This window comes from Microcebus murinus, chromosome 19, assembly GCF_040939455.1.
Source record: "Microcebus murinus isolate Inina chromosome 19, M.murinus_Inina_mat1.0, whole genome shotgun sequence".
Taxonomy (NCBI): domain Eukaryota; kingdom Metazoa; phylum Chordata; class Mammalia; order Primates; family Cheirogaleidae; genus Microcebus; species Microcebus murinus.
The window spans coordinates 5382349-5408431 of NC_134122.1; the positions used below are offsets into that span (position 1 = coordinate 5382349).

Genomic DNA, 26083 nt, shown 5'->3' on the forward strand with positions numbered 1-26083 from the left:
TTCTTTTCTCCTGGGGCTCAGACTGCCTGGGGGTGGTCTCTGGACCGCACCTGTCTGTTTTCAGTGCTAAGTATCATGCAGGAGACCTCAGCCCGAGAAGTCCCCTGAGCCTCTGCGTTAGTTTCCTGTGACTGCTGCAAAAAATTGCCACCGAATGGGTGGCTTAAAACAACAGCCATCTGTTCCCTCACAGCTGTGGAGTCAAAATGTTTCCAATCAAGGTGGCGGCAGGTCTCCGCTCCCACCAGCGGCTCTTTGCCTCTTCCAGCTTCTCGTAACCGGTGTTGCTGGGCTTGCTGTGGCTGGCTCTAGTCTCTGCCTGTCTTCACAGGGCTTCTCATCTCTTCTGCCTCTTAAAAGAGGACTTGTAATTGGATTTAGGGTCCACCTGGATACTACAGGGTTTTCTAATGTCAAGATCCCTAATGACATTCGTAAAGACCCTATTTCCAATCAGGGTCACACTCACATGCGCTAGAGGCTAGGGCGTGAGCCTGTCTTCGGGGTGGCAGCTATTCAACCCAGTACCGGCCCCTCACTTCCAAATCCTCCGAGGCCGTTGGAATCCCATCCGTGGGCGTTTCTCTCCACCCGTTCGCCGGGATCTGCCATGCCCGGCGCTTCAGAGCCGTGGGGGTGCTGGCGCGGGATCCGGCATGGCGGTGCGTGGTGGACACAAATATCCATGACCTACAAAAATCATCAAAAACAACCAACACACAAAGTGCAGAAGAAAAGAAATCTCTCTTGGGAGAGAGGACCGCTTCTGAAAAGAACAGACACGCGAGCGCTTTGATGTCTAAAAGCCGGAAGAACTCGGAGGCCTTGGAAGAGAAAACTTTTAAAAACAGAACTATTTTTAAGTCCTCGATACTTCACTCAGAACCAGGTCTCCCAAAGACTTTTGGAGGATGTCATTGATGATAGCTCACATTTACTGATGATCGGCCAAGGGCTAAGATCATCGGATATATTGGATACGCCTACCGGCAAGTGGGGCAGCTGTTATCGCCATCCTTGTCTTGGATATGGGGAAACTGAGGCTAATCAAAGTCGGCCTCCCTGTGCAGGGTCTCACCGCCGGTGCGGTGGAGTCCGGTAGTACGAACCCAAGCAGTGTGTGTGGCTCCACTGTGCACGATCCCACGTTGCGCCAGCAACCGGCCTGCCGACAGTAGCGTGGCTGGCTTCTGCAGGGCAATTGCTTGCTTGGTGATGAGGGTGCAGCTCCGAATTCATACTTAACGCTTAAGTGGCCGGGCCGCTTGCCGAGCGAAGCCATCGAGTGGGGCTGGAGTACTTACTCAACGACTCTGGTTCAGGAAAGGTCAGGCCGGAACCCATCCAGAGATACCAGCTCTAGGCGGAACGAGCCGAACAATAATTTGTTCCCTCCAAAGTGACATTTTTCCAATTTGAGTTCAACATTGTTCAGAAGCAAGCGTGGTCCCCCGGGGCGCCTCCTGCACAGATCTGCGGCGGATGGCAAACCAACAGCATCATCTAAATAAAAAATCCAGCTTGGGTTTAGTAAATTAATCTTGACAAGAATAAATTGAATAATCTTAGGGAAATGGCAAGAGCTTGGGTTCCGCCAGACGGCTTTTTTTTTTTTTTTTCTGTTGCTCGCCTGGGTCTTTGGTGGCAGATTTAAAAACAAAAATCTGCCTTTCGTGTGTTGATGCCGTTAGTGTGTTGATTAACAACAGCCACGTCTGTGTGGGTCAGTCAAAATCAGATACGGACTCTTGCCTGCAAGCCCCGCATCTTCGCGCTCGAGCAGAGAGAGGGAAACACACACTCCTCCCGGTCGGAGCAGGGCCACCCAGACCGGCAGTGGCTTTTCTCCACCTCGTTTCTAAATGGCATTCTCGAGGTTTAACGACAATCTATGACTTTTCATCACTCCCATCCTGAGCTAATCTCCGGTTTCTCTGTATTTTTCCGAGCAGAGGGACTCAGGGAGAGCTCTTCATAAGAGTAAGGGGTATTTTGCCGAGGGAAGGTCCGAAGTGAATCGAAGAACTCAGCCGTTCAGTTAGGAAAGTGGGTGAGAAAAGAAAGAAGACACCTCGTGTAAATGTGACCCCGAGCCCCTGGACTGTGCCTCGTAGGTCACCTGGGAATCTTCTCTCAGCTTGGGCTGCCGTGTGAGCATGGCAGACCGAGTGGCTTCGACTACAGAAATTTGTTTTCTCACGGTTCCTGGTGGCTGGACGTTGAAGACCAGGGCGTCAGCGTGGTCAGGGTCGGATGAAGACCCGTTCCTGGTTTCCAGACAGCTGACTTCTGTGTCCTCATGTGACTTTCTTGGCCTCGTGCTTGCAGGAGGGTGGGGGAGGGAGAAAAGTGAAAGAGAGAGGGGGATGTCTTGCATCTCTTCTTATAAGGACACTGATCCCATCCAATCAGAGCCCTACTTTTATGACCTTTAACCTTAATTATTTCCTTAGAGGCCCCATCTCCAAAAGGAGTCACAGTGGAGGTTAGAGCTGCAACACATGAATTTGGTGGTGTTGGGGGTGCATTCAGCTGCGTCTCTAGCTTTGTTTGCTGTAAATAACCCTCCCTCCCAGCGCAGAGTGAAACACATGGCCTGAATTATCTAGACCAGGCGTCCTCAAACTACGGCCCGCGGGCCACATGCGGGTGTTTTTGCTCATTTGTTTTTATACTTCAAAATAAGATATGTGCAGTGTGCATAGGAATTGTTCATAGTTTTTTTTTTGTTGTTGTTGTTTTTAACTATAGTCCGGCCCTCCAACGGTCTGAGGGACAGTGAACTGGATCCCTGTTTAAAAAGTTTGAGGACCCTGATCTAGACTGACCAGCCACCATGAGTACCATAAAATCACCTGGAAGGAATGGGAAGTGTCTGGTATTTGGAGCCACTTCTAGGCAGAGACTTAAGCTCCATCATTGTGTGACCCAAGAGGTTACCTAATGGCTAATCTCAATTTTTACATAATAAAAAAAAAATCTAAATAACACCATCCTTATTTGGTTGTTGGGAATTTAGAGGCAGGGTAGAAAACACCTAGCACAGTTCTTGGCACCAAAGAGATGTTCAATCATGGCTCGCCATTACAATTCTATTTGCCAATATAAAAAACAAATCATTGCTATGTGAATCTTCACCTTATGATATGGTGCCCTTTTGCTCCACTCTTGATCCACGTGGGCCTAGAATTTGCTGTGTTTGCTTAATAAATCACAACGGTGATGCCTGTCCTAATGTTCTGTCCACAGAGTAGACCCAACTACTTCTTGATGAGAAAATAAATGTTCTATATAGACTTAGCCCAAACAGAGCTTCTATTGTTTGCAGATCCCTACCACACCTGCTATTCCCATTCTTTCACTGCATCCATGGCCAGCGTGCCCAGACCAGAAGGCTTAGTGTGGTCCTTGGCTACCATCTTTCCCTCCCACCCCACATCTGGACCCTCAAGACACCCTGCAGTCACCCCCAAACTGGTCTCCCCACTCGCATCCTTAATTATTGACTGCCTATTATTCTGTTAGAACAGAAATCGGATCATGCCTATCTTCTTTTCAAATCCATCGAGTGAAAACGGCAAGTGCTGATGAGGATGTGGAAAGATTCGAACCCTTAGTGCACTACTGGGGGGATATAAAAGGGTGCAGCAGCTGTGGAAAACAGTATAGGGTCTTCAAAAACTTAAATGTAGAATTAGCATGGGATTCAGCAGTTACACCCATGCTCATAGCAGCAGAAGCAACCCAATTGTCCATGGACGGATGACACTTAGGAGTGGGTAAACAAAAGGTGATGTATCCACACAGTGGAGTGTTGTTCAGCCTGAAGGTGGATTGAAACTCTGGCACGTGCTCCCACATTGATGGGCCTTGAAACATGAAACTAAGTGGAATTAGCCAGGCACGGGAGGGCAGGTATTGTACGATTCCACTTACACAAGTGTTAGGGCTAAATCGTGCCCCTCGAAAATTCCTGTGTTGAAGCCCTGACCGCCAGTGTGGCTGTGATTGGATATTGGGCCTTTGAGGAGGTAATTAAGGTTAGCAGAGGTTGCAAGGGTGGGATCCTCATCCAGAAGGAGAGGTGTTCTTAGGAGAAGAAGAGACCCCAAGTCAGTCTCTTTCTGTGCGGGCACAGTGAGAAGGCAGTATCTGCAAGCCAGGAGGAGAGCCCTCACCAGGAACCCAGGCAGAACTTGAACCTCCAGCCTGTATCACTGGGAGAAAATTAATTTCTGTTGTTTGAGCCCCCAGTTGTGTGGTATTTTGTCACGGCATTCCTAGCAGGGTGATAAAGCAGGCTGTCTAGAGTAGCCAGACTGATGGAGACAGAAAGTGGGAGGGTGGTTGCCGGGGCTGGGGAGAGGGAGAACGGGCATTGTTGTTTAATGAGGACAGTTTTGGAAGATGAAGACGTTCTGGAGATGGATGATGGTGGCAATGGTTGCGCAACAATGCGATTGTAGTTAATGCCACTGAACGGTGCACTTAGAAATGGCAAAATGGTAAATGCCATGTGTATTTTGCAATAAGACAACTTAGAGGTTCTGCACCACTCTCAGAATAAAAGCAAACATCCTCCTCTGATCTCATGTCCCTATTTTCCTCTCTCACTGCTCCCCAGCCATGGAGACCTCCATCTCCTTGTGTGGCCAATGCATTTCCCACTTGGGGCTTTGCACTCGCTCTGCCCTCATCTGGGTCCTCTTCCTTAGTTGGCTCCTTGGCTCACCCTCTAACTTCCTTCAAGCCCTTCGCTCAGGTGCCGCCTCTATTTATACGTAAAATCGTATCCCATGCTCTCAGTTTCCCATCCCTTCATCCAGGCTTTGTTTTTCTTCATAGTACCTATACTTTTCTGAATTCTATTTACGTGGGTGCGCTTTTTATTGTCTGTCTTTTCCAGCAGAAGGTGACCCTCACCAGGGCAGGGCCTCCAGGTGTGTCGAGCATGACTGAGTCTTCCAGGCCTTGGGCAGGGCCAGGCAGGCAGTAGGTGCTGAGGACGTTTCATTGGAATGAGTGAATTCCTGTCGCAATTGCTTGTGGGAATGTGTCTGTCATTCTAACTAGTGAGTTCCTTGAGGGTAGGAACCATGATTTTTTCACCTTCCTATCCTAGAACAATAGGAAAAGAAAAGCATAAAAAGTAGGTATGCAATAAATATGGATGGACGGGTAGATGATTGGATGGGTAGACAGATGGAGGATGGAGAATGGATGGAGAATGAATGGATGATTGAATGGATTGGTGAGTGGGTAGATGGATGGATGAGGAAGGAAGGATGGAAGATGGATGGATTATTGGATGGATTGGTGAGTGGGTAGATGGATGGATGGATGGAGGAAGGAAGGATGGAAGATGGATGGATGATTGGATGGATTGGTGAGTGGGTAGATGGATGAAGGAAGGATGGAAGGTGGATGGATGATTGGATGGATTAGTGAGTGGGTAGATGGATGGATAGATGATGGATGGATGGAGAAAGGAAGGATGGAAGATAGATGGATGATTGGATGGATTGGTGAGTGGGTAAATGGATGGATGGATAGATGATGGATGGATGGAGGAAGGAAGGATGGAAGATGGATGATTGGATGGATTAGTGAGTGGGTAGATGGATGGATGGATAGATGATGGATGGATGGAGAAAGGAAGGATGGAAGATAGATGGATGATTGGATGGATTGGTGAGTGGGTAGATGGATGGATGGATAGATGATGGATGGATGGAGGAAGGAAGGATGGAAGATGGATGGATGATTGGATGGATTGGTGAGTGGGTAGAGGGATGGATGGATGGAATTTGGATGGATGGATGGAGGAAGGATGGAAGATGGATGGATTGGTGGATGAGTGGATGAATGGACAGATGGAGGATGGATGAAAGATTAGATGGATAGCTGGGTAGGTGGATGCATGGATGCAAGGATGAAAAATAAGTAGTGGTGGTTTTTCATTGAAACAAGGTAGATCTGACTGTGCTAAATTTGGAATGTGAGAGACATTAAATCCGATTAAAGGCAGTCTGTGCTGATACGAGCAAAGGTATTCGGGCGGGTTATTTTATGAGCCGTCACCTCCTCTCTTGTGGCCTCTGATCCATAGCCATCGCCTTCACCCTGCATCTGCATGTCATGCAGCTCACTTATAACATCCATATGTCTCTAATGCAAATGCCGCGGCATGCACCTCCATAAGCACCATAAAGAGCAATGACTCGAGAAAGAATTGTTAGGAGTGGGAGCCCTTTATTATTTTAAAGGGCATTTCAACGACACCACTAAATGTTCTCTGACCATAAGTCTGACTCCTGTCCTTTCTCTCTCTTTTCTCCTCCTTGCAGGATATCAAAGGAGACTGCAATACCTGCGTGGAAATAGAAGACAGAAAGGTGAGTTGATATTTCTCATCATTTGGGTTTCGAGCAAAACAAGAACTCTGTGATTTTGACCCGAGTGTTTAAGGTATGTCTCGCTGGGTGATGCTTAGCAGGTGACTCATGGGCTGTCAGACATTTAAAGACAATCACACTTAAAAACCTTTGGCATTCCCCACTCCCTTGCAATCTGCGTTATTTCTGATGGCTTCAGTGAAGAGTGTGCAATTAAGGCTGCAAAAACTTGGGTGCTGAGTTTCCTTTAGTCAAAGCCTTCTTCTCAGGAAAATAACTCCTTTATCCTATAACTTGTCTCACATTTCAGTTGAATATTGCTGCTGGTTACTATATATGTAAAAATATAAAATGTTACATGTATTATAGACTATATATTATATTGGGCTTCTCAGGGTGTGTCCGTATGTATCTGATTCATCACTTGGACTTGAAAAAAAGCCTCAATTTCCATCATGACACATTCATATGTGCATTTGACATTAAGGGGCAAAGGTCATTTCCTGCATATTTAGACAGAGTTCCCCCCTCCCCCCATTTATCTTGTTACACTTGGCGTGGAAGCCCTCAGGAAAAGCCACTGTTAAACAATTGTTCTTTAACATTTTCACAGCATCTCTTTATTGACAAGGGTTCACAGAAGTTTCTGTGGCAAAGCACATCCCCACAGATCAGATTTTACCCTTCATGCCTTATATCCAAAGAGGTCAAACAAGTGAATGGAGAGTACATACCTCCCGGCTACTTTTGACATCATTCCACGGTTTTGAAAGATGCTTCTCTTTTCAACACTACCATTATTGTCAAATGGGGTTATTATTTCAAGCAGAGGTTTGCAGCTCTGATCTGAGGACGGCCCAGGTACGTCTGCCGATTAATAAGGTGGTTGAGGACTTTTCAAAACAAAATTTGCTTTTAAACGAAAAGTGGTCGCCACGCATTATTTTAGGGAGTGTTAATCTCCTCGTGTCGGAAGGAATAATGATACGGTAGCTTAGATTCAAACTGCGTGATCCCAGCTTAGGTTTGGGCGTTGCTCCAGTTTGTAGGCAACGGCATTGCAGTTCACGTCTGCACTCACTGCGTGCTTGCGTGCTGCTATACGTGCACTTGTGCATTCTGTGGGTTGGACAGATGGAGTTGCTGTTTAGGTGAAACACGTGTCCAAAGTATTTCATCAGTGTTCTGCCCTGCCCTGTACTTAGCGTGTTCCCAGACCTGCTTCCAGAGTTCAGGATATTTCCACTTCCCCTGGACTTTTATGGAATTCATAAGCATGTTACTGTCTGGTGTATTTTTTTTTTCTTTTAATTTGTCAGTAGGGTTTGAAAGATCACATAGAAGTGATGCTATGAGAACCACTCAGCTCCATTACCAACAAGGGCAGTGGGCAGCCAGGGTGCGTTCTGGGTGGGCTCTGTCCCACCTGCCCAAACTGCCTTTGGCTCTTCCATGGTGGTGATAACGATGGCCCAGGTCTGGGCCGCTCCGGGATGCTCACTGGTGGAGGGACGTCATCACGTGAGCTCACTCCGTGCACGATTTCAGCTCTTCTCTAAAAGGGGGAACACATACATACATGTGTACACACATATGTGCATTTTATGTGTTTTCATATATTGTTGGGTTGAGTTACATGCTTCAAAGGAAGCCTCATTTCTGAGGCTGAAGGGTTGTGCAGTTATGTTCTCAACTTGAGCTCGCATGACTGATAGAAAACTTACCAAACATTTGGCTGCAGTAATTGGTGATGACTCTTGGCGATTTAAAAAAAAAAAAAAAAAGCCTACTGCAAATTGCAAATTCTCACTGTCTTACTTTCTAAAGATTTTTTTATTCCCTCTATTAAAGGGGGGAACTTTTCTTTCTTCTTTCTTTAAAAAACAAAATTCTTAGTAATGTGGTGAATCTGATAGGAAGGCTTTGGCTTCGCTGGGCCTCTCCGTGTCGCTAGAAGTCGGGGGTGAGGTTTTGGGAGCTGCTGTCTATATTGGAGTCCTTTCTCTTAATGGCAAAGTCAAGAGGCATCCCAGAGGGTCAGCATCGCCCCTCCCCCAGCAAAAGAGCACCCCGCGCCCCCTCCCCCCGGCACAGTGACACGGCGTGAGGCCACGCGGGAGGGAGACGGCAGCTGAAGCTGCCGGAGTGGTGGCCATCCAGTTCCGAGGACGCACTCCGGTCCTTCTGCCGCGCTGACGTGTAATTATGAAATTTCACCGCTGAAGCGATGACACTTGCTCCTGTGTGTGTGTGTGTGTGTGTGTGTGTGTGTGTGTGTGTGTCCCTCTCCATTTAATCCAAGTGCTTCTGGCAAAATCGGTAATTTGATAAAGTGGAATTGAAGTGACAAGAGACAGCGGAGGTGCCAAAATAATCAGGAAACCTGTCTCTGAAGCAGCGGCCCCTTGGCCCGTGTGCATTTTACGACCACTGAGTGCTCCGAAGGAGAGCCGGCGTGCTCTGTGAAGCTCCGTTTCCTGTCGCTCAGCGCGCTTAGCAGGGCCCCGTAGCACCAGACGCTGCCCGAGGATAACTTTCTTGCTTTTCCTTTTTTCTTCTACCTCCCCTTCTTGTCTGTGTCTGTTCCGTATATTCTGTGTCGGGGGGCATATCTGTGCACTTCCATCTACATCTTTGTACCTTGATTGACTTTTTTTTAAATTTTTTTTTTTTAATTTCAGCATGTTATGGGGGTATAAATGTTGAGGTTACGTATCTTGCCCCTTCCGCCCCTTGGAATCAGAGCCGTATATATTTGATGACCTTCTTGATAGAAGAATTTTAGAAAGCACAAAATCTCCGGTTTCCTGTAGAGTCCAACAGAACCTCTGCGGCCGCCTGCCTCGTTCCCATTCCCTGCCATTCGGTAGACCGTTTACCTTGAGACCAGTCATTTCCCCCTTGAATCCCAAACCGGCTATAATGATGGAAGATGAACCGTGGATTTCAAGAGCTGTAGAGAGCCCTCGTGCTAATGAAGAGCCAGGAGACCGTGCCGGGCCGCACACGGTCTGGGCTCCATCGGAGACTACTAGCGGAAGGAGAGGATTTTTTTTTTTCCTTCTCCTGTTTTTTGATTTTTCTTTATCCTAGAAGCCTGTTTTCTATCAGGCTGACAGAATGCTAATTGTCATTTGGAAAACCTTGCCTGGTTGTGTGTGGGGAGATTCATAATGTCTGTTGGAATGTGTTTGTTTGTTTGTTTGTTTGTTTGTTTTTTATGTTTCCCTTTTGCTTCTAAGCCTGCCGATGAGCAGGGCCCCTACTAGCGTTACCTGTGCGTGGATGGGTTCCTGGCCGTTTCTTAAAATCTTTCAGAGGGCGTCACAAGAAATCTTGAGGGGTTGGTGGAGATTTCCTCCCTTAAATGCAAAGCGAGAGCACGATTGTCCCCCCCTCTCCGCCCCCGCCCTCGCCAGGTGACCACGTGGAGCCGAGGCAGATTTAGCAGAGGGGAGGGGGGGTGACCCATGCCTGGGAGCGGCCACGTGGCCTCGCAAAGCCGCACGCGTTTGGCATTTACAGCACCCGTGTTTCTGCTGGGGAACTGAGGCATTGAGATTCATTTTCTACTTGTGGTGTGAAACGCATCTGAATTTCAGCGCTATGATGAAGACTGCGTTTCAGGAGATGAGAGCAGAGGCTGCTGGGTCAGTCCGGGGGAGGATCTGTCAGGCGGAGACAGGAGCCCGTTTGTCATAGGCTGTAAACACAGACAGGGCTTCCTCCTCTCACTTACCGCCCGGCCTGGTGTGGCTAAGCAGTTCCAGGCCTTCTGTGAAATTGCACGGAAGTTGTTGGAGTGGCTTTCAAAGTTACGGCGACTTTCAGACTGGGCCGGACCTAAGCTGTGGTTGGGGGGCAGACGCCACCGCGCCGTATTCAACGCCGAGAGTTCTGGACCAGTCGTCTTACAATTCTTACTCTCATGCCCACTGCCTCTGATCTCTCGCAACAGCCATGTGTGGCAGGTGCCATCGTCGCCCCCATTTTACAGGGGAAAAACAAAAAAACGGAAGCTCAGAGAGGTTAGGTGGCCTTGCCCAAGATCTTTCAAGTTGCATCAGGAGGCCAGGATTCAAACTGAGAGGTTCTTGCTCCAGAGTCTGGGTTCGTTCTTCCAGTTTTGCCCTGCCTCACACAAAAAGCCAAGGATTAAATTTGTAGTGTATGCGAATCGAACTTCCCAGTGGATGAATTTGTGCCTGGACTGGTGCTTTCATTCATTGCTGAGTAAGTGATCTGGTCCTCAACGTGGGCAACCTTGCGGCTCCCCCCTTGCAGCCCCGGCTTGCTCACGGAGGGGAGTCTTCATGGTCTTGCCCATCCTGCCCCTCTGTGAGCACAGGGTGCCAGGATGTCTTCTGGCCGTGCGGATGAGAGACAGTAGCGATGGAGGTGGAGTTCTGGCTTCGGTCTCCAAAGACCTGGTTCTGCTTTGGCAGTTTCAGCAGGATATATGCAGGGGTTAGAAATTCTGTGCTTAAAACCCAAACGTATACAGAGGTGGTGGTTAAGAGCCTAGACTTCAGAGCAGTAAAGTCCTGGGTTTCACTCCCAGCTCTCCCACGTAGCAGCTCTGTGACCTTGCGAAGCTTCTTTACCTTCTATCAGCCTCCATTGACTCACCTGTAAATTGGGGATAATAAAACCCACATGAAATGTTCACCTGAGGAACTGATGCTAGTGCAAAGCAGTTAATATGATGCCTGGTGTGAATACCTTTTACAGTTTGTACAAACTAAGAACTCAATCAGCTGTGGCTACTTTTATTTTTTGCTGGCGTCCATACCTATTGGCATTCCATGTTGTTTATAATGAAATTCATCTTCTAACATGAGTCCCCAGAAAGTCTGGTGGGAGTTCAGAGAAGTGGGTTCCTGTAGGCCTTGGAGATATTCCACAGAGGAGGAGAAGCTTGGCATAGGTCAGGAAATAGCAGAGTCATTTGTCTGCCAGTCGAGGCAGGGAGCAGACATTGGTGCAGGGAGGAGGGGAGTGAGTGTGGGGTAATGAGAGGCAGTGTGGACTGTGGGGGCCTGGAGGACATGGCCCCACCTTCTGGGAGCTATTATCCAGGTAAAGGTGGCCATGTGGAGTATAGGTTACCCTTTTCTAAGGTAATCTAGAAATCTGGATTATTTTTTTTACTATAAAACCACTGATTTTTAAAACACCATGTGCGGGCCAAGGAAAGCACGGATGCAGAAAAGATTCCAGAGACTTACATGACTTGAGACTTGCAGGTTGGGAAGAGATCTCATTCCCGTATACCCAGGGGTGTTAGGTCTCCCCAAGGCCCTCGTGCCAGGGGGAACAACATGGGCAAACACACGGAAGTGTAAAACAACGTGGCATGTTTAGGGAAGATTCCGGTCTGTCGTGCATGGCCCAGGGTGGCCAAAGGGAGCATACAACAGTGAGTAGGTAGCAGATGATGAAGGGTATTTCTTGCTGTGCCAATGGGTTGAGGCAGGTCCTTGCTGGATGGGGTGAGAATTGCCCGGGACCACAAAGGTGCTTAAACTTTGTATGACTAACCCAGCCAATGAGGAAGTCACCAGGGAAGAGGCAGAGGGCACAGCGCTGAGCCAGAGGCTGGCCTTGGGTGAGTGCAGGGGGCAGTGAGGAATTCGGCTAGAACAAGGTTAGGACAGCCGGGACGCTGAGAAGTCACAGGGCTTGGTAGCTAGCCAGGTGTTCCCTCTGCAATGACGGGTGATGGGACAACATGAGAGTGCAGGCGTCTCTCTGCGATAGTGATGCTATGCGCTCTGATGCATGCCCAGAAGTGGGATGGCTGAATCACATGGGAATTCGAAAATGGAATATCATTCAGCCTTAAAAAAAGAAGGACATTGTGCCATGTGCAACAACATGGGTGAACATGGAGGAGATCATGCCAAGCGAAGTAAGCCAGACTCAGACAGACAGGGACCGCAGGGTCTCACTTGCACGTGGGATCTAAGAGAGTGGAGCTCCCAGAAGCAGGGAGTGGAGCGATGTTTGCCGGTGGCTGGGGGGAGGGTGGAGGAAAGGGGAGGCGTTGACCAAAGGCACGCATCTTCAGCTATAAGATGATTAGTCTCTGGAAAACCAGTGGACAGCATGGCGACTGTAGTTAGTGTATTTTATACTTGAAATCTGGTAAGAGGATAGATATCAAGTGTTCTCACACACACACATACACAAAGTAACTGTGCGAGGCGATGGATATGTTAGCTAGCTTGATTGTGGTAATTTCACAGTGTGTAAATATATGAAAACATCATGTTGTACACCCTAAATATATACCATTTTTGTTTTGTCAAAACAAAACGAAGGGGGGGGGTACCAAACGTGCCTGAGATCCCCTAGGTAGTGAGTGCGGAGATGGGACTCAAACCCAGGAAGTCTGTGTGCGACTGTTAACTAGTAGGCAGCAACTACCTCTGCCAAGGCTGCTGCACAGGAAAAAGCGGTAGATGCCCCTAATGCTCGACACCCCCAGTGGCTGGCACATGGCTACATGGTAGCTCTACTGATGAGAATTATTACAACAAAGCCCTGAATAGAACAGAAATAACCTGGACCAAGTGCTAAATGCCATTCTGCGATGTGTCCCTGCATTTAATTTCCTCTTAATCAGTCAAACTCAGGGTCTTATCTCGGGGCCCTTCAGGGGTCTGGCCCTGGGAATCATCAAAGCGCCCGTGGTTCCAGCTCGTGCTTCACTTCCCAGCGTGACGGAGAGTTATTTTTGTAGACAAGAGCTCCTTACTCCAGGACAGGTCTCTGCACCTGCCTTTCATGTTTCCTCTGCAGGTGAACTCTTTTCCTGAGCTTTGCAAAGGAGGCGTTACTCATACTTCCCTCTCTCATTTATTTTAGGAAAATTGGAGGGCGGTGGTGGTGTTGGGCTGGGGGAGGCGGGCGTTGGGGCAGGTAGAAACTGGCAGAGCTTCCAAGGTTGATGTGGTCTTGAGTTGAGCCAGCCTCCGATGGCCCAGAAACTGGAATGACATGATGAGGGATGCTGGGATGCTCTGGGGTGTCACGGGCACAGACAGAATGCAGACAGTGCAGTGAGACACCGTTGAGGTGGATCGGGCCGTTTGTCGGATACACACCCTCCCGTCGGCCTTGAGGTTGGCTTTGGGAAAGCCGGTCCGGAAGAATCACAGGCGAAACAGAGTTGCTAAGAGCTTCGGCGTGGGATTCTCAGAGGCCTGGGTTTGAACCCCAGCTTGGCCATTTCCTGGTTATCTAGCCTCTCAGTTGCTTAAGTTCTCATGTCAAATGGAAAGGAGGAGACAGCAGTTTTTGGGGTCACAGTGGGACCCCGTTCACTAACATACTTAGGGTACTCGGCATTCTGGTGGGGTATAGGCTATGCCTTCCATAAGTGCGAGCTGCCTTATTTTCACACTTATATTTGCTTTTTTCCTACTCCCTTTAATCTTTGACTCAGTTTCTTAGATCTTCTGTGGAATCAGAGAAGATACATCTAGGACCAGTTAAGAAAATAGCAAAGTAGTGCTCGCTTCGGCAGCACATATACTAAAATTGGAATGATGCAGAGAAGCAGCTCTAAGAAACAACGGTGATATAGCACATCTTATATTTTCCTGGTTAGAGCTGGAACCCATACTATTAAGTGAAGTTTCCCAAGAATGGAAAAACAAGCACCATATTTACTCGCCAGCAAATTGGTATTAACTGAGCAGCACCTAAGTGGACACATAGGTACTACAATAATAGGGTATTGGACAGGTGGGAGGGGGGAGGGGGGCGGGTACATACATATATAATGAGTGAGATGTGCACCATCTGGGGGATGGTCATGCTGGAGACTCAGACTTGTGGGGGGAGGGGGGGAATGGGCATTTATTGAAACCTTAAAATCTGTACCCCCATAATGTGCCGAAATTAAAAAAAGAAAATAGCAAAGTAAATTACAAAGCTCAAACTAGATACTAGGTCCCCAGTGCCACTCCTAGGGTATTGTGTATTCTGTGGGTACTTAGCAGTCTGAGTGAAGGCATAAACACGGTTGGAAAGCACAGTTAAATTTGTTGACCAGTGGTTGGTAACAGACTGAAATCTCTGGTGTCAACTCCGATTGATGGTGGCTGCATAGACTGCCCTGTTGAGGAGCCGGAGATGGTGGTATCTGGGTTCTACCAGAAAGAGTGCTTGATTGATTAGCGATGTCTGCCAAGGGTGAAGGAATGGGAGCTACCGCATGTGTGCCAGGTATAGGTTGTTTGTTTCTGGCACAGAATCTGGCAAGTGATGAGTGGAACAAAGCCAGATGCTCTGTGTTTAAGCCCAAAGATGCTTGTGTTGTTGTAGAACATGCCTATTTCCCTTATGTTATGGGTTTGCAGCCTAACAAGGCACTGGCATGTTCCTGGATAGTGCATGGCTTAAAAGCAATTTGACACGTAAGAGCTTATATCAGGCATGTGCAGATAACACTTTCCTAGGCTCCTGAGAAGCCTACTCTATTGATTGTATTATGGTGATAATGTACCTGACATCGTCCTCAGATTATTAGGGTTATGTTTTGATATCTTAATTTAAAAAGGGTGATTTTTCTACAATGCTATCTGTCATCTCTTTGCAATTATGTATTAATTGGGGCTGAATCACTTACATTTTAATACCATTAATTATAGCTATTATTTTCATTTTCCATTTGTTTTACTTAAAAAAAAAGCAAGTCTATTCTTTTGTGTAATTTTTAGAGATACTTCTTTCTTTAAACTCTGAATTAAAATGCATTTAGGCAACACTTAATCAAGTGCATAGCTATTTTTCCACGATGGTTTTGTCATCTCAAAAAAAAAAAAAATGGCAGTGGCTTTTTGTGGGATGAGTAGAGTGGGTGTTAATTAATTTTTCTGTCTCTTCAGTTGGTGGGTTTTATTATCCCACTTCTTGATACGTGATTGGGTGGCTTCACACTTTAGACAGAAAGCCTGCCCTGTCCAAAAGTGATTTATGTTGTCCCAGCACTTTTGCACAGTTCAGCTGAAATTTTCTTCATGTTGATCAAGGTCAGAAAACCCCGGGATTACGCCATCCATCTCAGCAACTAGGTTGCTGAAATAATTTTTGATGGAACCTGATACAATAACAACAGAATCTGAGGGCAGGTTGGGGAAAGCATACACACACACACACGCATCACACAAACACTCGTGCACTTCTTACACTGAGTTTTTACCAATTTACTAGTCTTTTTTGGATGGTTATAGATTAGGATTTATTTTTGTATCGAGTCATCAAAGATGTATTGTCTCTTACTCTGGCCCTTTTAAGCTAAAAGCTATCAGAATTTTCAGATTGGCTGGAGGTTTCTCATATTTTCTTTGTTTTTCCGGCTTTTAGTGAAGTATGATTGACAAACAGTGTATATGTTTGAGGTGTACAGCTTGATGCCTCGAGACCCATAGACACTGTGACATGATCACTATAATCAAGCTAACACAATCATTACCTCGTGTGTATAGTTACCATTTTCTTCTTGTTTTGTGTGCGTGAGTGTGGTGAGAACACTTAAGATCTACCTTCTTAGCAAATTTCATATTCACTTTATAACCAAAATTTTTTTCTGGGTGGATTGGAGGACGGACCCTGTAGAACAGAAAAAAACCTGAAGCTCAAGAAGTTCTGGCTTTGGTTAAGAGATCAAGGGGGAAAACAAATGCTCGGCATGTGTCAGGCAGGCAGGATCCACCTTGGCCAGGGAGGCTGACAGCCCTTCTCAGCCACCTGGTCCAGGTGAGCAGCTGGCACCCACGGTGAGTAGAGAACTAAGTCAAAGGAGTAATTGGAAAACTTTAAGCCAACTTTTATGCCCCCTCAAAATAGCACACTAACTTGCAATGAGGAAAAATACAATTTTAATTTTGTCTATTCAGATTGAATTTTTCTGTTGATCTAATTTATCAACTCACAAATTGACACATTAATTTTGCCCCATGACAGGAATGTTTTCATGGGGAAATCATGAAAGTCCAAGAGCTAAGGATCTATCTCAGAACATAGACCCAGAAGCAGTCATCACTACAAACACACAGCAAACACCTTTCCTTGACAGCTGTATGAAATGCAAATTAAAGCCGTGTGATATATCAGTGTTCACCTGCTAAGGTAGCCCTGTTAACATCAAATAAGAGCACTATCTCTTCCCATCCTGGTGAGGTTCTTTACTTGGGAATGTTGCGATTTGGTGGAAACCATTTAAAACCCAGAGTGCACATACCTGTGAACAGATAATTATTTCTTTTGACCCAGTCTTTACTCATTTTTCCTTACCATCCCAGTCCTACTAGAAACAAAGGGCTCACGAACAAAGCCACCATTGTTCTTTAACTAGTAATATCAAAATATTGGCAACAACTTAAAGGAATGACTTATTATGTTGAATTCAGAACATGGTGGAGTATGGTGCAGCCATTGAAAATGATGAATATGCTTGTTTCCCAGGTCCATGGAGTAATAACTGATATAATGTTGAATGACCACACATCCCACAAAATCAGGTGTGCTTCTAATTATGACCATGCACAAAATTTCCATGGGAAAAGATATTTATGTTTATATTCAAATATAATTTCATTAGTTTGTGAATGGAGGATTAGAAAAAGTAAGACATAGTAGAAGAGTGGAAGGAGTCTGCTGGAGATTCCATCTAGGGCTCAGTGTAGGATCGAGTTTGGGCAAGTTCCTTAACCTTACTGCACGTCCGATTCCTCTTCTGTAAAGAAACGATGATGGTACCACCTACCTCTTAAGGTCACTATGAGTCTTATCCATAATATATCTAAATTACCAGTCCGGTTCCCAGCACACAGTTACTCAGTGAGTAGTTGTTAATAGCAGTGATGTTGCTGAAGGCCACACCAATAGAGATCATGACAAACAATCGATATCCCTGCTGAGAATTACAAGTTCATAGATGGAAACGACCTCCACACGAGACAACACACAACTCGGGCGAAATATCACCAAGGGAGCAAACACAGGAAGTGGATGATGACTCTTGTTAGGACAGCCCTAGATAGAAGTCCTGTTCGATTGTGAAAAAGCAGGAGTAGAGTTCTCCGGGTTGTTACCCGATTGGATCTGCTGGGCACACGTCCATCCTAGATGCTGATTCAGGAGGGGGAAGGTTCTCTAGCTTGGACGTGGCTTCGTGTTTGCTGAAGCAGGACCTGCCGGGGTTGTCGGCAACTTGGAGACTGAGAGATGGGGTGATTCCCCAAACGGCAGCCTGCAGGAGCCTGTGAGCAGGCCTCCCCAACTCTCACCCTTCAGTTCACTGGGTAGAAGTTTCTTTATGTTGCAGGAGTCTCCAGACCTATGGCTATTCATGAAATTAAAGCAACTACTTATATCCTTAAAACATAACTGTCTATTTTAAATAGGATCAGTTTCATCCCTTAATTTGAGGGGGGGGGGCAGATATATGTATTTTATCAGAAATCTATTTTGTTATAATTACTGAGGAAATAACTTCAAGTCTCTGCTTCACCTTGCTCACAGATACCCTTCTAGGGCTGCTCTTCCAAACAAGTTAGACCCCTTTGTTCATATCGACCTATTCCAACAATTCTGAGAGTCCATAAAATTGTGTGTCATTTAACATTCATCCTGTTCTCACGTTCCAAATTGTCTTTAAAACCGTTGACAGGACTGGGTAGATAATGATGACAACTATGAAGTATCAGTATCAAACAGCTGATTTTAAGTTGGTTGGCCATAGGTTTGCTTGTGCATTCTATTAAAGGTTTAGACATCATTTGGAGTTGGCGAAGATTATGCAATAGTTATTAATCACATTCAACTTCTAAGACTGTAGGTTCATCTCATCCAGTTACACTAGGATTAGAGGTTAAGGTAGCATTAGAGAGCAATAGATATTTATCTTGTGTTAAATTTCTATTTGTGAGTCACTGGAAATACAAGGGTCATTGAAACACACAGTTTCTTGGCATCTCCCACCATGGGGCTTAGGGTCTATTGGAGAAATGGGCATAAAATATAAAATAACTATATACTTAGAATTGTTTTATGCATAAAAAAGAAAAAGTATAGTTATTTTGGGGTGGTAGAGAGTGGAGAGAGAAAGAGGGGGGAGAGAAAGAGAGAGAAAGAAAATTAAAGGAAAAAAAATCAGTGAGGAATTCTGTTTTATGTGACAGAGTCTCAGGCTGGCACACAAACTAATTGACTTTAGTTCTCCTGGATCCCAGCGCTCCACTGGTTCTGTAGGAAACTTCCCCCTCCTCCCTCCGTGACTGACTGCTCTCTGCTTTCCTCGTGTTTGGCTTCACTGCTGTGACATGGGGAGACAGATGGAAATCGTGCCTCTGTCTGGAACGGAAGCTCCAGGCTTCCGTTCTACCACTTCAGCAGCCCCAGGAGAAAGACAGCTCCTTTGCCCAAACAGTCCTAACTTAAGCAAATTTCTTAGGTGCTCCTTCTCTGATGCCGTGGGTCACGGGCCCTCCACCCTGCCCCTAGGACCCATTGACTAAACCGAACCCCCCTAGAGCTCAGACGGGGGGATTAGGGTGTCGGCCAACCAAGCCCAGCTCGTGCCCTCGTGCCCGGAGTGCTGACATGATGCTGGCCCAGCAGTAATGATGCGGAACCATAACTGGGGGAAAACAGCCCCCCAAAGAAAACCCATCGTGCTTCTTCCGAGAGTTGGAGTGGATGTGGGTCAGGTCAAAGCAACAGTTGTCTACACCAGACAGAGGCACGATTTCCAGGTGATCACTGATCTCTAACCCACCCTGGCTGCTCGCTGCCTAGTCTCTACCCTCCTCCTACCCCGAAGCCTGTGTCTTCCCTGTCCCCTGGCTCATCCCCAGCGGCCACCCGTACCCATGCACAATGCTGGAAGTGTCACTCATTCCGACATGTATCGAGCACAAATAAATGAAATTCGGGGCTGATGTGCCGGACCGTCAGCTTCATGGGGGGCAGGGGCTCCACGCCCTGTGTACCCAGCAGAGTGGGTGGCACAGAGAACAGGCTGGGGACAATGCAAGGGAAGCAGCGTATGGCCTGGCGGGGAGGCGAGCTGCACGGTGGTATTCACAGGAAGGCCGGCGTACACCTCTGGACGGGGCTGATGGTAGCCAAGGCCGTGATGCAGGGAAGACTAACTTGAGACATTGAGAGGACAATAAATACTTGCTGGAGGAAGGGCCAGGCCAGGCCGGCCCTGAAAGACTGGCCAGGCTGGAATGTATCTGCACAGGAAAAGGACAAAGGAAAGAGGCTCCGGAAAGGGAGGAACGATACAAGCAGAATCACTTCGTTTAGAGACACATTAGGGAAATTGTGTTTTAGGGTCCCTACTTTAGAAAAGAAGTGGGAAGTTCAGCCCTCTCTCGGTTGTGCTAGAAATGCAATTCAGATCGACTTAAGCTAAAATTGGTATTAACGCCCAGCCACGGGGCGAAGGGCGGCCTCCAAAAAGATACGCTGAAGTCCTGTCTCCCGCCAGGTACCCGTGAGTGCGAGCTTATTCGGAAATAGGGTCTTTGCAGGTCAGGTAATCGGGCGGAAGGGAGGTCGCCCTGGACGGGGGCAGGCCTGAATCCAGTGACGGGGCTCTTATAAGAAGCAGATTTGGAGACACAGAGACGCAGACTCGCAGGGAAGAAGCTGTGAGGTGATGGGGGCCGAGGCTGGAGTGACGCTGCCACAAACCAGAGACCAGCGGGGATTGGTGGCGGCCACCAGGAGCTAGGGAGAGGGCAGGAGACACACCCCAGCTAATACCTTGACTTCAGACTCCTGGCCCCTGGAACCCTGAGAGAATATATTTCTGCAATTTTATGCCAGCCGCAGGAAATGGATACATTTCCATACCTGAAAATCCAGAGGTATGTGGCTTCCGCGTGCTAAATGCAGGTGCTCACACACAGGTCCTCTGGAACATGCTGGTCGCCACCTCTGGGTCCTGTGTGTCTTGGAGTTGGCTTCGTTTCAGGTGAGCTCTTCCCACGTGGAACACGATGGCCTCAGAAGATCGATTCCAGACTTACCTTCCACCGCTTTGGTGAGAAAGTCCTGGGCTTGTTCCGGTTTGGGTCCTGTGTCCACTGCTGAACCGCTCCTGGCACCATAGGCGCGGAGAGCTGCATTTGGCACGTGGGACCCTCGTGAGTACCTGGAGCTTGAAACAAGTGTCAGCTCCACACAGACTCCCGGGGAAACAGGAAGGGAGAAATTCCCTAACAGAAAAAAAGGTCCTGAAAAGGTTTCTCAGAAGGAAAACTGAAAGGAGGCCGAGGTGGGGATGTTGTTATTAGATGTAGGTGGAGGGACGCTGCCTAGAGAACACAACACACACACACACACACACACACACACACGCACGCACACACGCACACACACGTGCACACACACTGGGATCCGATTGTAGAGGGCCTTCAACCACAGGTGAGAGGGTTTCTTGGTCACCCTGGTAGGCTTGAGAACAATAGACTAAGAGGTGAGACTCACAGTTCCTGGGAGCTCAAAGGAAGGACTTCATGATCAGAAGGGTGTGGGGGGAATGTGGGCTGGGAGTGGGATACCTTGCCACCCCCTCCACGTTATGGGAAGTCACACCCTCTGTTGTACAGCAGCCACACCTGCCCCAGGTGAGTCTCAGCTGAAGGTCACCTCCCAGTAGTAAATACAGGCGCAAGGAGACTGTTACCGCAGCCCAGAGAGGAGGCAGAAAGGACCCAAACGGTGATTCTGACCTCAGGGATGAAAACTCTGGCTTGATCACGACATGTTCTGTACCTGTAACTAATACTCACACGTGTTCCACAGATATGTAAAATATTTCGTATCAATAAATAAAGAAAAGTCCTGAAGCCTTTCCAGATGTTAACTCGTTTTCTTTCTGCACAGAATCAGGAGACAAAAATGCTTCCAAAAAGAATAAAAATGACTTTTATGTACTAAACACTTTCTACCTACAAGGACATTTGCTAATTGCTTTACAAGCATGATTCGTTTAATCTGCCTATTTTAAAACACAGATAGACACTTTTTTTTTTTCAGGTGATGAGATGGAATCCCAGAAACCTTAAATGAATGTCCCATGCTCATGCGATGACAGGTGGCAGGTCTACGGTTAGAGCAGAGGTCCGCCCCACCCCAGAGCCCAGGGATTTGCCAGCTACTCTAAGAAACCACAGAAGGAATGGCATCCAACACACCTGATATTAATACACCTGATATTACTCAAGGCCTTGTTGTAACACCTGACTGAGACACTTGCATAAACACAAACATATATAAAGATGTAGATACGTGTGGTATGCTTCTGTGGAGACTAGAGGTCTATTTTATTAATATTACTCTAAGTTCAAAATGGACTTATTGCCCCCAAAAGGCTACCTACATCAAAAGGCCCTAAATAAGAAAGTTTTAAGCCTCCAGCATAAATTAAGAGCTTTATATCAAAAACATCGGGGAGCTAGAATTACATAAAAATTAAGCCCAGAAGCAGAGTAATGACCCAGCAGTTCATTACAGCCTTACATTCTCAATCAAAGATAAAATCTCATTAAAAGTCTATCTTTGATTAGGGAACAAGTTTGGACTGCTCCAAAGTTGGATTGCTTTATCCGTAGACATATGAGCCCTGAAATCCTTTTTTCCTCTTTTCTGACTTTAAAGATAGTGAGCTGTGTATCTTCTGACATCATTATACAAGGTATTAATATAGAAGAAGATGGAATAGAGATGACAGTGCTTTTCATATGTCTACTAGTGCCTTTTACCCTGTAAAATTAAGGGCCTATTTATACAGGCTGTTGCAATTTTAGGGAAGAATGTTTATATGTTACTAGAATAATGAATCAGTAAAGAACTATAGAGAACATCTACCCCACTGTTGCCCGGTAGAAATATAATGCCAGCTACACATGTTACATTTTTCAGTGGTAACATTAAAAAAAATGTAAGAAGAAACAGATGAAATTAAATTTAATAATATAATTTATTTAACCTTTATATCCAAAGTATCATTTCACCATGTAATTAATGTAAAATTATTTATACAATACATATATATATACACACACACCTATATATAGGTACACAAAAGTGTATATATAGGCACATATGTATGTGCTAAGCCTTCAAAATCTCGTGTATGTTTTACTCTTACAGAAGCAAATCTAAGAAACATAAATAAAGATAGAGAAACCAAAGATTACAGAGATCTGTTTAGAGGTTTTCCGACAACAAAAGAGTTTCTATTTTGAGAGTGGGTTGTATACTAGCGGTTCCCTCAATGATGTGCTTTTGGGAAACGATCCTTCTAAGACATAAGAGAACTGATGTGGGGAATCCTTTAAGCCCTGTGTCTCTCAGAGTAGAGGCCCAGGCCGATTGACTGCAGGAAGAGCTAACATCTCGCCCGCTGTAAGCTCTGGGAGTTAATCACTGACTGTGAATAGTTGATAAGGTCCGTTAAGCAGTCGGTCCAGGGGCTGGGTGAGGCTTGGTAGATGAGTGGCTTATGGTGATGTTTCCAGGTGTAGCATGCATCCCATCATTCATAGATGAAGTCATTTGACGTGGTGCATGGATGTGTCATGTAATGTAATTGAATCATAGAGTGAGGCTAAAATTTCCCTTCCAAACCCATTTCAGTCTTTCAGATGTCAAAGAGAACGACTCTGTGTGTTGCTATTAGATCTCTGACACCTCTCTAACCCTCGCTAATCTCTTTGAATAAAGAGAGAGAACACGAGGGCTTTAAACAGACAAAATGTCCAGCCATGACTTAACAATTGAGGGACATTGCTCTGTTTTTTCAACCCACTTAGTCTGACAGTCTCCATCTATTTATGGCAAATGAGACAGTTTTTCAGTTTTGGTAATGATATAACATGGTGTTTTAAAGTGTATTGAAGCATACATGAGTTAATTTTTTTTCATGGGAGCAAACAGACAACCTACAGAATGGGTGAAAAATTTCGCATCCTACACATCCTATAAAGGGCTGATAACTGGAATCTATTTAGAACTCATGAAAATCAGCAAGAAAAAAAATCAAACAACCCTATCAAAAAGTGGGCAAAAGGGCGGGCGTGTGGCTCATGCCTGTAATCCTAGCACTCTGGGAGGCCGAGGCAGGTGGATCGTTCAAGGTCAGGAGTTCAAAACTAGCCTGAGCAAGAGTGAGACCCCATCTCTACCAAAAATAGAAACAAATTAATTGGCCAACTAAAAATATATAGAAAAAATTAGCCAGGCATGGTGGTGCATGCCTGTAGTCCCAGCTACTTGGGAGGCTGAGGCAGAAGGATTGCTGAGCCCAGGAGTTTGAGGTTGCTGTGAGCTAGGCTGATGCCATGGCACTCTAGCCCGGGCAACAGAGCAAGACTCTGTCTCAAAAAAACAAACAAACCAAAAAAAAAAAAAAAAGGTGGGCAAAGGACATGAACAGAAACTTTTCAAAAGAAGACAGAATAATGGCCAACAAACATATGAAAAAATGGTCAACATCTCTAATCATCAGGGAAATGCAAATCAAAACCGCGATGAGAGATCACTTATCTCCAGTAAGAATGGCCTTTATCAAAAAGTCCCAAAACAATAAATGCTGGCGTGGATGCGGAGAGAGAGGAACACTCCTACACTGCCGATGGGACTGCAAACTAGTTCAACCTCTGTGGAAAGCAATATGGAGATACCTTAAAGGGACACAAGTGGATCTACCATTTGATCCAGCAATCCCACTACTGGGCACCTAACCAAAAGAACAAAGGACAACCTACAAAAAAGACACCTGCTCTCCAATGTTTATAGCAGCACAATTCACAATTGCAAAGCTGTGAAAACAAACCAAGTGCCCATCAATACATGAGTGGATTAATAAAATGTGGTATATGTATACCATGGAGTACTATTCAGCTCTAAGAAACAATGGTGATCTAGCACATCTTGTATTTTCCCGAATAGAGCTGGCACCCATACTACTAAGTATCCCAAGAATGGAAAAACAAGCATCACATATAAGCACCAGCAAACTGGTATTAACTGAGCAGCACCTAAGTGGACACATAGGAATTACATTTATTGGGTATTGGACAGGTGGGAGGGGAGAGGAGGGGGCAGGCATACACATACATAATGAGAGAGATGTGCACGGTCTGGGGGATGGTCACGCTCGAAGCTCAGCCTTGAGGGGGAAGGAGGGGCAAGGGCATTATAAATTTGTACCGCCATCATATGCTGAATTAAAAAAAAAAAATAAGCCGATGGTTGTAAAAGTGACCCATGGATTAGGCAAAAATGGTGAAGTCGATATATGAGTGAAGTGATGTTTGGAACATGCCTGTCTTAACATTGCAGAAGCAAGGGGGGACTTGTCTGTGTTTACTTCAGATATCATTGCATGGCTTCATTTCTCGGTCTCGGTTTCCCTTCCTGGACTTGGCCAGTTTCCACAGAAGATGCTTTTTTGGCCATATTCTTGTTCACATCTTGAGGTAGCACGTGAAGTCGTTTGCCACCAGTGGGCAAGCATTTATGGCGATACCACTCTCCTCCAGGAGGTAGCCCCGCTCTCTGCTTATGCAAAGTACCAGTGGACCGGAAAGGGACTGACATTCTCTGAGCAGCCCCTTTGTCAAACATGTAAAATGCCTACACAGAGCGTGGTCCAGGCTAGCCACCCACCCCGTGCAAGAGGACTCCAGTGTGTTCTCCGAGGAAGAGAAGGACGCGGTATTTGCGTACATAAGTCCCCCTTCCTTCTGCTTTCCCGTCCTGTTTGTCGACTGTTAATTCATCAGAGAGAGGCTTAACTAATACTAGAAACTTCTTCATAAAGCCTTTAATTTCCAGTTGTTTATTTTCTTTCGTATTTTCCTGAGCTTTGCTTAATGCTCTTAGGGTGTTTATTAATTAGCAGTGTTTTCGTTTATCTGCCTGAGAGGCAAGGCGGGGTGATGGCAAGTTTAGACTCCCAAATATGATGACGGTCACACTAATTCTGCTACTTCATAAAAATGTAGTCTTGAAGAAGTCCCAAGAACGCGTGGGGTCTCGGAACTTCATTTTCCTCACCTGTGAAACGGGGTCACAGGAGAACTACCAGGTAGGGCTGTGGCTGAGAGTGGAGAGAGGTAAGATACTGATTAGTGCAGGGCTGTGTATGTACTCAATAAATGGTGCAATTATACCGTGTTTCCCCCAAAATAAGACAGGGTCTCATATTTATTTTTCCTCAAGAAGACACCCTAGGGCTTATTTTCAGGGGATGTGTTATTTTTTTTAAGTATGGTACAACAATCTACATTTATTCAAATACAGTTAAGTCGTCTTCTTCTGGAACATCCTCATAACTCTCCAAACCCCAAATTGCATCCTGAATTTCTTATGAGTCTATTTCCTTTAGAACCATTGGCCCCAATCTCTCCTGTCAAGCAATAGAGCTCTCATTGGGCAGATGAGAAGGGCTGCTCGTCGTCTTTACCGCTCCATGAAGAAACACATGGGTTGTGCAGATACACTGCATAGCCACGTCCATCACTAGGGCTTATATTGTGCAAATGCTTAGAGATCCTGCTAGGGCTTATTTTATAGGTAGGTCTTATTTTCAGGGAAACACGATAATTATCATTACTAGTATTGTTCATCCCTCTGCTTTCTCTTTGACTTCC

The 26083-nt window shown here is 46.1% G+C and overlaps 1 protein-coding gene across 17 annotated transcripts in view; it reads left to right on the forward strand.

Moving 5' to 3' along the window:
- Positions 1-26083, forward strand: part of RBFOX1 (RNA binding fox-1 homolog 1) — a 1966619-nt gene that overhangs the window by 1088309 nt on the left and 852227 nt on the right. For all 17 annotated transcript variants that reach the window (XM_075995067.1, XM_075995066.1, XM_075995073.1 and 14 more), the window contains one exon: positions 6348-6395. In XM_075995067.1, the coding sequence (XP_075851182.1) occupies positions 6348-6395 (48 nt within the window). The remainder of the gene's footprint in view (positions 1-6347; positions 6396-26083) is intronic.